This window comes from Quercus robur, chromosome 3, assembly GCF_932294415.1.
Source record: "Quercus robur chromosome 3, dhQueRobu3.1, whole genome shotgun sequence".
Classification (NCBI taxonomy): domain Eukaryota; kingdom Viridiplantae; phylum Streptophyta; class Magnoliopsida; order Fagales; family Fagaceae; genus Quercus; species Quercus robur.
In genome coordinates, this window is record NC_065536.1 from 66,013,362 (window position 1) to 66,027,473 (window position 14,112).

At 37.6% G+C, this 14,112-nt stretch overlaps 1 protein-coding gene across 1 annotated transcript; it reads right to left on the bottom strand.

The window, feature by feature from the left end:
• Positions 1-11,472: 11,472 nt before the first annotated feature.
• On the bottom strand, positions 11,473-14,112 carry LOC126718966 (uncharacterized). The gene is made up of 2 exons (XM_050421396.1): positions 13,666-14,112; positions 11,473-13,528 (listed from the first exon to the last, which is right to left on the bottom strand). The coding sequence occupies exon 2, from the start codon at positions 13,515-13,517 to the stop codon at positions 11,892-11,894; it is 1,626 nt and encodes a 541-aa protein (XP_050277353.1). The 5' UTR covers positions 13,518-13,528; positions 13,666-14,112; the 3' UTR covers positions 11,473-11,891.

Genomic DNA, 14,112 nt, shown 5'->3' on the forward strand with positions numbered 1-14,112 from the left:
ATGGGCACATAAAATTAGAGACAAACCATAGGTGGGTAAAGTGTAATCATCCCTTAAATTAATTTTAAATAAAGTAAACTTAATACAAAATCTACTATGTACTTGAAATCTCTAGAAACATTAATACAAAAATTGAAATATGTTGTAACTTTGAAATCTAAGTTTCAATAAAAATAAAAAATAAAATAAAAACTTGGATATTAAAGGCTAGAAACCCATATCTTTTAATATTGTAATTCTTCTATTGTTGTACCAAAAGAAACTCCTCATATACTAAATTTTGTTGTATTGTATCTGGGTCCTTGATAATTTTTAGGCAAAAACACTATTTTGGTCCTTACATTTGAGGGTCATGATCAATTTGGTCCTTATATTTTGATAGCGGCCAATTTGGTCCCTGTTGTTTTCAATTTGCAATTAATTTGATCTCTATCGTTAATTTACTAACAGAAAATGCCCACATGGCAAACGGATTGCATTGTTGGCATGCCTAATATTAAAATATTAAATAAAATGCTGATGTGTCTGAATTTTAGTAACCACTCAGCGCTTACATGGCAAAAAAAAGTCCCATCAGCTTTTTTTATTATTTTTATAATTTCTTCTCCAATTTTTTCCTTTGTTTGTTTTATCTTTTATTTTTCTTACAATTTCATTAACCAAAGATAATTTCATTTTACTTTTACACAATGTTCTTCATTATTCTTCCCCCGAACCCAGAATCTGCAATTACTAACCAAACAAAATTTTTACCTCATCATTTACTTTACCAAATATTTTTTTTGGCTCAACACCATTCATTGTTCTTCTTCCCTAAGCCCAAAATCTGTAGTTGGGGAGTTTAACCAAATCTAAACGTTCTCACAAATTATAAACTACAAACCCATCTTCAGCAACTTCGTGGAAGAGCTTCAGCGTTTGCAGTAACAACCGTTGACATCTCATCAATCAGACATTTTGTTTAGTTTTTCTCTTGTTTTCTCAGCAAACAAATAGAGGCTCACTCAAATACACATCCAAATCAAACTTGTAAATCAACCCAAACCAAACCCACAACCAAATCAAAAAATCTTTTGTTGTCATACCCAGTAGATTCGTCATACGGCGTCGTGGCACTAGATTGTATCTAAACTCCAAACACCAAGCTGTGCTTTTGGGATGGGTTTCATTTGTTAGTTTGGGGCCTTTAGTTGATGGAGGTCTAGTGGGTGGCTTATGGATCTTGAATGGTTAGCTTTTGAGATGAAGGTGTTAGTTGATGGTGGGATTTTTTATTCTGATTTTGTTTCAGAGAGTGGCTTGAGAAGAGGGAGATAAGATAACCACGAAGGAAGGAATTAATTGTGCTCTATTTCATTAGGAGACAAGTGGGCTTTTTGGTTTCAACTTTTGACATATAAGACTAAAAGAAATTGAGAGCTGGAGAGATGGAGATTAAAGATTGAGAAGACTCAAAGAGACGGAGGGCACTCTTGAGTGTTTTTTTAATTTTTTTTTATTAAAGAAATTGTAAGAAATAAAAAATAAAAAATAAATTGTTATATATATATTTAAAAAGCTGAAGTGGCTTTTTTTTATATATATAAATAAGTGTTGAGGTGGACACTAAAATTTAGACACATCAGCATTTTATTTAATATTAGACATGCCAACAGTGCAATTCGTTTGTGACGTAGGCATTTTTCGTTAGTGAGTTAACGGTAAAAACCAAATTGATTGCAGATTGAAAATAAGAGAGATCAAATTGTCCGCTACCAAAATGTAGGGACCAAATTGACTATGATCCAAAAATGTAGGGACCAAAATGGTGTTTTCGCCTAAATTCTAGAGTCACAAAATAAAATAAATACGAATCCATCTCTTCCTTAACCCACCCAATCATTACAGTAAAATCAAATCATTTACATCCTCACAAACCACAATTCACCAACAAACATAAACCATTGTCAAAAGACACCATTCCTTACTACCTTTTTTCTTTTTGAGAAACCGAACCCGAAGACCAAGCAAATTTCATTAAAACTCAAACAGATTACAATGAGTCTCGAATTACTAGAGGAGCTATATCATCAGGAAAGGATTCAATCCAAACCTGTAGCTCATTGCCAGAAACAACCTTCTTGGCAAGAAAATGGTCAACGATATTGCCTATATGTTTTACATGAGAGAAAATACAAAAATGAAAATCCTCTACTACAGACAAAATGTCACTAATCACATGACCATATTCCAGATTGGCTGTGTCACCTGCTAGTATGGCCTTAATAATGACCTCAGTATCACACTCAACAGAAACTTCAAAGATGCTCACTTCCTTTGCGAAGAAAAGAGCCCTCCTTCCTGGAGGTGGTCTGTTCTCTAGAGTCAACAAGTTTGCCTCTTGGAGCTAGTGGGTTTTTCTTTCTTCTAGGGCCTTTTTGGGAAACAATTTCTTTCTTCTTGTCTGCTATTACCAATGGAGGATTTAACAAAAAACTGGAAAAATCTCTCCCTCCATGATAGAGAAGGTTCCAATTTTTCGTTAAAAAACCAACTACTATCCTCTGAGTTTATCATTGCTGCTAAGTTCTTGACAAAACATGCCTTAAATATGGAGGCAATGGGTAGGACCTTCAGGAAACTGTGGCATTCTACTAGTGGTTTCAAAATCCGAAATCTTGATAATCACATTATATTATTTGTTTTCCAAAAAGGGTTCATGTTGATCATGTTCTTCAAAGTGAACCATGGTGCTTTGATAAGCACCTAGTAGTTATGAAGAAATATGAGGGTGATGGGTCAATCCAGGAGATTCCGTTCAATGAGGCTTCGTTTTGGGTGCAAGTTCATGACATACCTATCAAATTCATGAATAAAATAGTTGTTGAATCGATTTGTGAGTCTGTGGGTAAGGTGTGTCGCTTAATTGATGAGGTTGATAAGGAAGGAGGTAGTTTTATGAAGTGAAGGTTACATTGGATATCTCCCTTCCTCTGTGTTGAGGCCGCCTAATAACTCTGGAAAATGGAGAGAAAAGATGGGTAAGATTTAAATACAAATGTCTCCCTAACATTTGTTATTAGTGTGGTTGTTTTGATCACGATGACAAGGACTGTATGCTGTGGATAAATAGCAAGGGAACCCTCTCCATCGACCAACAACAATTCAGTAGCTCACTGCATGCTCCGCCGTATGGATCGTACAGCAAACCCGTCATTATTGTTCTGGGGTTCTATGAAAATGTTGACAATTCTAGGCCAAGACATTCAGTGAACTTAGGTGGTGGGTTAGTTGCAGTGGTGGGTGGTTTTACCCTCCACCATCCTTTGATGACTGAGCTCGACGTGGAAATGGACACCCATGATACTGCCATTAATAAGGAAGATCTTCCCCCTAAAACCGGGCCTCAAAATGACTATGATGTCTTAGCTGGCTGCGAGGGGTCTTCAAGCAAGTCAAATCAGCTCGGTGACTTTCCCTTAAGGAAGCGCAGATAGTCGGCAACAGTCCCATAACTTTAGGCGTGTCAGCAAGCTCAAGTCAATGGGAAATGAGCCAAAAGGAAAAGAGAAGATCTCAGGTTAGTTTGGAAGCAATGATCTTTTCCAAAATAAACTGGATGAAATTGATCGTGAACTTAGAAAGTTTGAGGATGTCACGGGTAAGAATAGGGACGAAAAAGGTAGGGAGTTTGAATTGAGAAGTTTAAGTGCTAGAAAGTGTTCTCCTGTAAGTGTAGCTGTGGGCTTTGGCCCACCTATTTTAAACATGAGAAATTTGGAAAATATTGGCCCACTTCAGGTTCAAACCAAGTCGAACCCAAGCAAAGCTGGGCCTATTAAAAACTCCCATCCCCCCCCCCCCCTCCTTTCAGCCTGTCAAGTCCAAAAATCAAAATTCCCTTATAAGATATTACTAACGGGATTGGGCAGAAAACTGAAATAAAGCCCAGAAAGTTTAGGATAAAAGTTAGAAATAATACAGAGTCCCAAACCCTTTCTAAAACAGTTCTTAATCCAGAACCTTCACGAAAATGTCTCTTACCAAAAGCCTCAGATATCCCAGTATCTAAACGAAGAGGTGTTCATCACGAAGCAAAAAATGTTGACCTCGGCAACAACTCAATGGTGGTGGCTGGTCCCCAACCCCGCCAACCATCATGAATTGCTTAAGTTGGAACTGTCGTGGGCTTGGGAACCCACGGCGAGTTCGAGAGCTTTCCGACTTGGTGAAAGCAAAGGCTCCCAAGGTAGTCTTTCTGATGGAGATGAAGAAGAAGAAAGCTTATTTGGAAACGATTCATTGTCATTTGAGTTTTGATAATCTCTTCATTGTTCCTCGGAGAAACCTCAGTGGTGGGCTTGCTCTGTTTTGGACGAATGAACTCGACCTCCACATTCGTACATTTTCTCCTCACCATATCAATGCAGTGGTGAATCCAAGAGTTGATGACGCCTGGCGCTTGACGGTTTTCTACGGAGCCCCTAAAGTTGCCAACCGAAAAGACTCTTGGACTGTGCTGCACCACCTTGGGTCTCAACTGAATCTGCCATGGGTTTGTATCGGAGATTTCAACGAGATTACGTGAATTCAGGAGAAGTTTGGAGGGTGTATTTGGCCTGAAAGTTAAATGCAAGGTTTTAGAGATTGTTTAGATGTTTGTAGGTTAAAGGATTTAGGTTTCATGGGTCTACCGTTCACTTGGTCTAACAAGCGGTACAATGGTCCAATGATTTGGGTTAGGTTGGATCGGGCAATGGTCTCAACTGATTGGATGCTCAAATTCCCAACAGCTCAGCTTCACCATTTGTTAGGCTCTTCCTCTGATCACAATTTGATTTGGTTATGTACTAATGATGCTCAGAACCGTTTCTATAGGCCAAACAAACCCTTCATGTTCGAGTCCATGTGGTTAAATGATGAGCGTTGTAAGGGAGTAGTCCACTCTGCCTGGGATATAGGCTTAACGAGTGGTCCAATGGAGAATGTCCTGTTGAAGGTTAGTAACTGTCAATCCCTTTTGTGGACTTGGAATAAGAAGGTTTTTGGAATTGTCCGCATTTTATTGGCTCAAAAAAGAAAGCAATTGGTGAAAGCTGAGGCTTCGTCTATGGTGGGAGGAGACCATGACAGAGTGAAGTCCCTGAGTGAGGAGATTGAAAATTTGATGAAGCTGGAGGAATGTATGTGGAATCAAAGAGCTAAGTCGGACTGGCTAAAGTATGGTGATCAAAATACAAAATATTTCCATTGCCAATCCTTGGAAAGGAATGAGAGAAATTTCATAGCAAGCTTAGAGAACGAAGTTGGTGATTGGATTGAAAATGAGGGCAGAGTTAGTGATATGATTGTTAATTACTTCTCAAGTTTGTTTACTTCCTCAAACCTCCTGTCTCTAGACCCGGTTTTGAGTGGGGTTGAACCAAGAGTCAGCTTAACCATGAATGAGGACTTGGATGGACCTTTTAAAGCAAGTGAAGTAAGGGTTGCCATTCAATAGATGGAATCCAATACAGCTCTAGGTTCGGATGGGTTACTTCCTTTATTCTATAAACAATTCTGGGATAAGGTGGGGTCCGAGGTCTCGAATGCGGTGCTCTCGGTTCTCAACTCAGGTATCCTTCCTGACATTCCTAACCATACGTTCTTAACTCTTATTCCTAAAGTAAAGAGTGGTTGTCGGGTTACTGATTTCCCCCCATAAGCTTAAGTAATGTTCTATACAAACTCATTGCAAAGATTCTTGCAAATTGCTTGAAACCACTTCTTCCCCAGGTTATATCGGAAACCCAAAGTGCTTTTATGTCGGAAAGGATCGTCACCGACAATATCCTTATTGCACATGAGATGCTTCACTACCTGAAGTCAAAGAGAACGGGTAAATTGGGTTTCATGGCTCTGAAGCTTGATAAAAGCAAAGCGTACGACCGGGTTGAATGGACTTTTCCTGAGCAAATTATGGTGAAGATGGGTTTCAACCAAAAATTTATCTGTCTCATATCCATGTGCATTCGGTTTGTGACATATTCAATAATATTAAATGGACAACCTCATGGACTTATCACTTCGGGAAGGGGTCTCCAACAAGGAGACCCCCTTTCCTCGTATTTGTTCTTACTGGTTACAGAGGGCTTTCATGCCCTTCTCAAGAAGGCAGAATCAGATGGGAAAATAATGGGTGTGTCTCTGTGTGCAGCTGGGCCACATGTGTCTCATCTACTCTTTGCTGATGATAGCTTGGTTTTCTGTCAAGCTACAATCTCGGAATGTGTCAAAATTCAATCAATCCTGCACCTATATGAACAAGCATCGGGGTAGAATATCAATAGGGGGAAAACGAATATTTTCTTTAGCTTAAACACCTCAGCCTAGTCCAAACAAGCAATTCAAGCTTTCTTGGGGGTACCTGTAATCCAGACATATGAACAGTACCTTGGGCTGCTGTCCCTTATTGGTAGGCATAAAAAGATGTCCTTTAGCAATATAAAGGAAAAAATCTGGAAGAAACCAAAGGGGTGGAAGGAGAAGTTGTTGTCTCAAGCGGGGAGGGAAATGCTTATCAAGGTGGTGATTCAAGCAATCCCGATTTACACAATGTCTTGCTTTAAGTTGCCCAAGGGTCTTATCAAGGAGATTGAAACCTTAATTAGGAAGTTCTAGTGGGGTTACAGGGGCGAGCAGAGGAAGATCCATTGGGTTAGTTGGGAGAAGCTCTGTCTCCCAAAGAATGAAGGTGGTATGGGGTTCCAAGAATTAAGCAAGTTCAACGATTCCCTTCTAACCAAGTAAGTATGGCGTCTCAATACCCAGGAAAATTCCTTATTTCATAGGGTGTTCAAAGCAAAGTTTTTTCCCCATTGTTCCATCATGGAGTGTGTTTTAGCAAATAAGGGGTCCTATGCTTGGAAAAGCCTCTACCAAGCAAGACATGTTATTGAAATGGGTTCAGTTTGGAGAGTTGGGGATGGGAAGACTATCCAGATCAGAAAGGATAGGTGGCTGCCAAAGGTTTTGTGCCCAAAAATAGTATCTCCTATTTTAAATCTACCTCAAAACGCTAGAGTCAGTGATCTGATAAATGCTGAGTCCCATTCCTGGAAAGTTGATTTGGTAAAGCAGAGTTCATCCCCCAAGAAGCAAGCCTTATCCTCGGGATTCTACTAAGCTACCGAGTTATGCCTAACAAGTAGGTTTGGCTCCCAACCCCTCAAGGTGAATTCTCAATGCGTAGTGCTTATAAACTCCTTGTTTCCCATAAAGTTAAGCATACGATTTGGTAGGCCTCACATAATTCTCTCCCTACTCTTTGCAACCTTTGGCAATGAAATGTTGTTGGTTCAGTCCTTTGTGCGAGCTGCAAATCTGAATGTGAAGATGTTGTACATGCATTATGGGGTTGTGCCTCACTCACTTTGATTTGGGAGACGAATGAAGTGGCTACTAAACTACTCAGGTACAAGTTTGTGGTGTTTGCTGATTTGTGGGAAATGTTAATGAAAATGAGGGATAAGCTAGACATTAATCTTATGGCACTGATCTTCTGGTTTATCTAGTCTAGAAGAAATTCAATTCGGGTTGGTGAGGCTTCCATTGTGGTTAATTAGATTCGAAAGAAGGCAGAGAAGTTCCTCCATGAGTTCAAGAAGGTCAATGGGAGCAAAGTGCACAGCCTTCTGATGCCTGTAAGTCTTGTTCTTTGGACCCCTCCAAACTTTCCATTGTACAAGGTCAATTTTGATGGGGCCACTTTCTCTAAGATCGGAGTTGCTGGTTTGGGTGCTGTTGTGCGAGACCACTCAGGAAATGTTATTGGTGCCATGACAGAAAGAGTCCAACTTCCTTCTTCGCCAGCTGTGGTTGAAGCATTCCTTACTACCTTATGAATTGAAAATTAAATCCAACTCCATGCAAAAGCAAAAACATCTACTACATAGTGACATGTAAAAGATACCCACAAAAGAATGGGAAAAAAAGGGAAACAAACTTCCTAATAACCAGCCATTCAATAAAAAATCCTAATAACTACAACATAAAACACACATAAATACAACAACAAGAAAAAAAAAAAAGGAATACATGTTAAGAGAGACGCCCACATAAAAAATATCCAATTGTCAGCATATAACTTAATTCCAATTTGTTTCAAAACAGAATTAAACCAAGAACCCCAAGAAACCATTATCACAAAGCAACAAAAGCCATACAAATGCAAATACTTTTCGATAAGTTTGAGATTCAAAAAGAAAAAAAAAAAGGATAAGAAACCCAAGTAGGAACTCAACTAACAGATGAATGTTCAATTTGAATATGTGTAGAGGGAGAAAAGAAGTTTATCTAAAATCAAGGATTTTGAAAATTAGAAATATGACTTGTCTCCATTAATTACAATTTGTTAAGTTTTTAACTGTTATGCATGTGATGGCAATTTGGGACAGTTAAAAAGTCAAGCTCAAACAAGAAAATCTTGTTATCAATAGTATAGATGAGTTTTCATCATTAATATCATTTTTATTAAGCAAAGATTGGATCTAGTGATTTAGTACACTGGACTCATTAAAATAATAACATATATCCATTTTTTATCACATGTTGCCATCACAACGGATACAACATACAGTGCACTGGAGGTTCAAGCCAACTCCATTCTTATTATCTATTAGTCATAAAAATAAATTTAGCATTGTTAGATTTATTTTAGGGAAGGAAAATGATAGGTGATGCCCAAATAAGTAAGGTCCAGTCCATAATTGACAATTCCAAGATTGCCTTATCATGATAGATCAAATTACTATCTGGATTAGATGTCAATCACACTGAAAAAGAAAAGGATTACATGTCAAACATCTATATTTTTTTTAATGAAGATTTCTCACCTTAAAAAAAAAAATAGATGACCAGTATAATTGCATTTTCATGCTAATAAAGAATATACTATGGTAATAATGGAAAGAAATACCATGAAGTAATGTTAGCGTTAGGTGTACTACTCCATGAAGTGAACACTTGTTTCTATCGATAGAAACAAGTATCGATAGCGATCGATACTTGTTTCTATCGATAGTGAACAAACTAAAAAGCTAAGATCCATTGTATAAACAAACAGGTGCCCGGTAAAGGAAATTAACAATGCATTTGGTATGAGGAAAAAGTACAACACATTACTCGTGAAAAAGTTTGTGCCACCAAAAAGGTCATAAATTGTTGACAACAAATTACTGTAGTTCTTTCAAATATTTTGTACTAACCAGATATTTGATTGATAAAATTAGTATTAAAAAATTAATTTTATATATAAGATAGAATTTAAAATTTATGAGGTGTATTTAATAATGATTATTTTTTACAATTAGCCCAAAATACCGATTAGTATCTTTTTTTGTATAGCCAAAATTTGAACATGTATTTCTTATTTGAGGACAAAGCACTTTATTAGCTGGCCTAATTAGAACCACAAATTAATAATTATACCCCAATGAATATTACTCAAGTATTAAATTTTGTCTCATTAATATGAGCACATCAATTCACCCATTATATATATATATATATATACAAACTATTTGAACTCTGTAATCCACATTGCAAAATGCAGGCTAGAGCATGAGGATGAGTATATTCCAAGCCAAAAAAAAAAATGGAAAATTAGAAACAAACTACCTTATTTGCTAGGAAACATATCATAGATATTACCTAGCACTAAAGTCTCTATTGTCATTGCAAATAGTAGTCCTCACTCACTCCCTTAGTGTAATCCTTGTGGCTTTCCTATTTGCTTTACAAGACACTAAAGTTTAACTCTGCATATGTTAAAACAATATGTTTGTTTAGTTAAGGCAAAGCCTTTTTTTGAAGAAGTTAAGGCAAAGCCTTGTTAGACATTCAAACTTATTTGAAATATAACTTTAACCTCTTTAATCCAAGCACCACTTTTGTCAAAAAATAGTAATGGGCTTGGACATGTGATAGGATAATGGCAGACCCAACAAAGTTCTTTTTAAATTGCTTTGTCCCCCTTTTCACAAGGAAATTAAGGTTTGAGTAAAAAGAGAAAGAAAGAAAAAATAAAAGAAAGAATTTATTAAAAATAAAAGACAATATAAGCCAATTGAAAAATTCCACAAACCAATTCAATCAGTTTGCGTAAGAGTCGCTCATTCACAAGTGGTCCTTGATTCAATATGATGCAAGCTGACTCCAACCCATATTCATAATTCTCTCTATCCCATAGGAGTTTGATTCTCCTTGAGTGCTTCTTGATTCGGCCTTATATAGAAGCTTACTTGAGCCCATAACATGTCAAACAAAGTTGTCCCCTCACACACCCAAAAGGATAATAAGTATGGAATCGGCAACAAATGTAAAGGAAATAAAGGAAAAAACAAAAAACAAATTCTCCCACCCTGTCAAGCTAAAGAGAGAATTTTCACAATCGTTTACGTGATTTGTTGTAATTGATACATAATAAAAAATAACGATACTAATAGATCCACGAGAAAGTAATACTAGTTTGATCACAACTTGCTACATTAGTAAGTTGTAAACAAAGTTATGTCCATAGTATTGTTATATAAATAGCATTGTTTTTAATGGTAGGTGACGACACAACCACTTCAATCTACACTTTCACGCTGAATGATAAAAAGTACATCGACTTTAAATCCTAATAATTCCACAAACTAATTATCCCTAACCAATCTTTGAGCTCGAGAATTTTACTCAACCACTCAATATATTCCCTTTCATTGCCGACCTATAAAATTAGTGAAATGGAGAATCTTTAACAATAAAGCCATCCTGTTTCGCAAAGGGGACTAAATTGTAGCCCTTGTCCGGAATAAATAGAATTCATTGGGTTGACCCTATGCCATATTCTATGGTAGAGAACACTAACCCAAAAGAATTTTGTGGTAAAGAAATACTACCAATCAGAGTAGGTCTTACATGCATTAATCTGTGTGGACTAAATTTTTTACTTTTAGCTTCCTTTTTTTGTTGCTTATTTACTTATATGCAGATTTTTAAGGCCTTGGTTTTTTCCAGATACAATTATATTTTGCCAACTTTCAGCAAAAAAAAGCATATAGGTTCTCAACAAAAGCCAATCCAAATGCACAACTTCAGGGAAGAATGATTAGGAGCTTTACAGAAAATTAACATAGTATTATATGAATGTGAATAAACAGTATTTCGGCTTGGAACTTCAAAAGGAAACTTCCCTCCAACCTTTAGAATGGAACTTTATCATAAGGCCCCCTCAAAAGCAGGTGGTCCTCGATTCTCTATTTTAAATAAGAAAGTGCTTCAACAGTGAATTTTGTTCGAGTAATCATATGTGCTGGGGACTGATATTAGAAAATTTTCAATGGTAACATTTGAAACCAAGACCTACCTCAACCCACCCCATCGAATATCACATTGGTCCATGTCCAAAGGCAACAAAATTTGATAAGAAAGCTTAATAAGAAAAATGTTGTGATTTTTACTCATCCAATGTAGCAAAGAGAGACAGCTTTATTCAGGGTCTCCACAAAGACAAAATTGGGACCAAAATCACAGTTTAAAGCCACTAGTTGAAGTAGTTTTCAGGGAAGATGTTATACTAAAGAAGAAATATAGAACTAATTTGGTGCACATATGGCAGTTTGCAAATGAAATAGACGAATAAACTTAAAAGAAATGAAGAACTTCAAATGCAAGAAAGACTGCTGTGTACAGGCCAGGAGCAGCAATGGAACATTTACCTCAACCGAACATTCTTGAATCTGAAGCAAAGTGAAAAAGGAAAAGAAATTGGCCAACTTGTCTGTACACCTTTGCATCTCTTGCATCTCATGGAGGTTTGATAAAAATAAATAAAAATATATAAATCAATGTTACCCACCAGCAACTCATTGCTTGTTTCTGCTTGCAACCTACCATGGCATGAACTGGGCATCATCCCCATTTGCCTCTTCATCAGTGGGAGCAGGAAGATTAAGATCAATTAGACCATGAAACTCAGGGAGCTCTTGCTTGAGGACCAAAGTTCTTTCTTCAGAACCTCCAATAAAATGGGACCTCTTGTGACCGCCCAAAGCTTGGCCCGACCGGAAAACCCTGAAGCAGATTGGACATTCATGCCCCTTGCTTTTCCTTGGCCCCATTCTTTTCTTAGAATGGCCAGAGAAACTCTGACTAGTTGAGGTTTTCACACTGTAGGACTCAACATGTTTACTCTGAGGTTTTGGAACAGCAAGAGAACCAGTGCCTGTGCTATTTTCGCCGCTCTCATATATAGCCTCACAGTAGCCATTGCTCTTTGTATGGCTAGCTCTGTGTCCCCCGAGAGCCCTATGAGAGTGGAAGCTCATGTTACAATTCAAGCACTCATATTTGCCTCTCTTATGAGCATTCTTGCTACCTTTAACTTTGGAAGAATCATTTTTTATCTTCTTGTTGGAGCCCTTTGAAAATTCAGCATTGAAAGAATCATTTTTAGCTTTCATTCTTAAATCACACTCCGTACCAACTGGACCATATCCTTCATCATTGATCAACTCCTTCCTTAATTCAAAGCTTGAACTTTTACCCAATTCAGAATCAAAGCCCCCAATCCCAGATCCATAATACACTTTAGGCTTCTTAAATCCGTCACCCCAATAAGACCCATCAACAGAAACATCTGATTCAGCCTTTTTGGGTCCATTCCTAAAATACCCAGAATCAGAATTGTCAGAAAGACTAATCTCAGAAGTTTTCAACTTCTTGTCTATTTGCTTCTTAAGCTTCACAATCTCATTAATGTTAGAGGCACAATCCCTACTATTCTTCATGGTAATTTTCATTTTCACATCAATAGAACATGATTTGGCCTCTAAAACCACTGAATTGTTATCCGAAGACTCTGCCAAAGAATTCAAACCATTTCTTTGACCAGAGTCCCTAGACAACATCATCAAACACATAGCCACCTCTTCCTGTTCTTGTTCAATCCCAGACACAGATGAAGAACCATTTGCCATAGTATAACCAGAAGGGTAAGCATCAACAGCCTTGTACCTCATTCTTTTCGATCTCCTAAGTTGTGTTGGACCCGATGTCTCAGTGTCTGAGTGACTATCCATCAATGAATTGTCCTCAAATTTGCTAATCAGCTTCTCTTTATCCGAGTGACAAGCCATGTGACCACAGAGAGCTTTCAAAGATTGAAAACCTTTGCCACATTCTTTACACACCCTTTCCTGCAATAAAGTAGCACTACTTGAATCCACAAACCTCCAAGTTTTCCTGGGGTTCTCTCTAAGACCATAACCAGAATCCAAACCATCAGCTTCAAACCCTGACAAATCTCTCTTGCTCCTCCTTCCACCATTCAAAGATTGAAACTTTACCACATTATTAGCATTAACATTACCATCAGCTTCCACTTCTACTTCGTCTTCTTCTTCAGCTGAATTCTTATTCATGTGGGTCCTGATGTGACCACCTAAGGCCTTCCCACACGAAAACCTCCTGGCGCAAAACTTGCATACAAACTTCTTTTGCTGATCTTCTTCCATTGATTTTATATCTGACCAGTAAAAACCAAAAGATGGGCAAAAACAAAACCAGGAAACTATATAAGTATTATTACCTCAAATCCACAAGAATGCTATTGCTACATTCCATGATCTTAAGCAAAAGAATAAGCAGTAAGAAGAAGCACACCCAGATCGAGAAGTTCAGCAACAGATCAGGAAGTTTCTTGCTTTTTCTCTGGTGGTGATGATAAGCAAAGAATCAGAAAGGGGTCAGATGTGACAGTTCGGTGAAGTACGAGATCCAAACCAAACAAAGGGGTCCCTTTAAATTCCATTTTCCATTATTCTCTCTCTCACTCTTTGAATGTTCAAAACAAATTTAATGGGGTTTTGAAAAGATAATTCAAAACTGGGCCTCGCTAATGATGGCGATGAAGAGGCCTATGAAGAACAATCAAAGCAAAACTATGACTCTTTCTCTTTCTCTCTCTTTTTGTTTGTGTTGTAGTTGGAGGAGAATTCCATGCATGGTAGCAAAAGACTAAAAAAGGGTATAAAAGATAGGCAGCACGTGTACTCGGGTGAGAGACTTTAGCTGATAGGATTGAACGGTCAGGATTTGTGGGGGTGTTTT

What these genes read in the sequence shown, in the direction of transcription:
- LOC126718966 (XM_050421396.1), bottom strand. Translation starts at nt 13,517, where the DNA reads ATGGAAGAAGATCAGCAAAAGAAGTTTGTATGCAAGTTTTGCGCCAGG.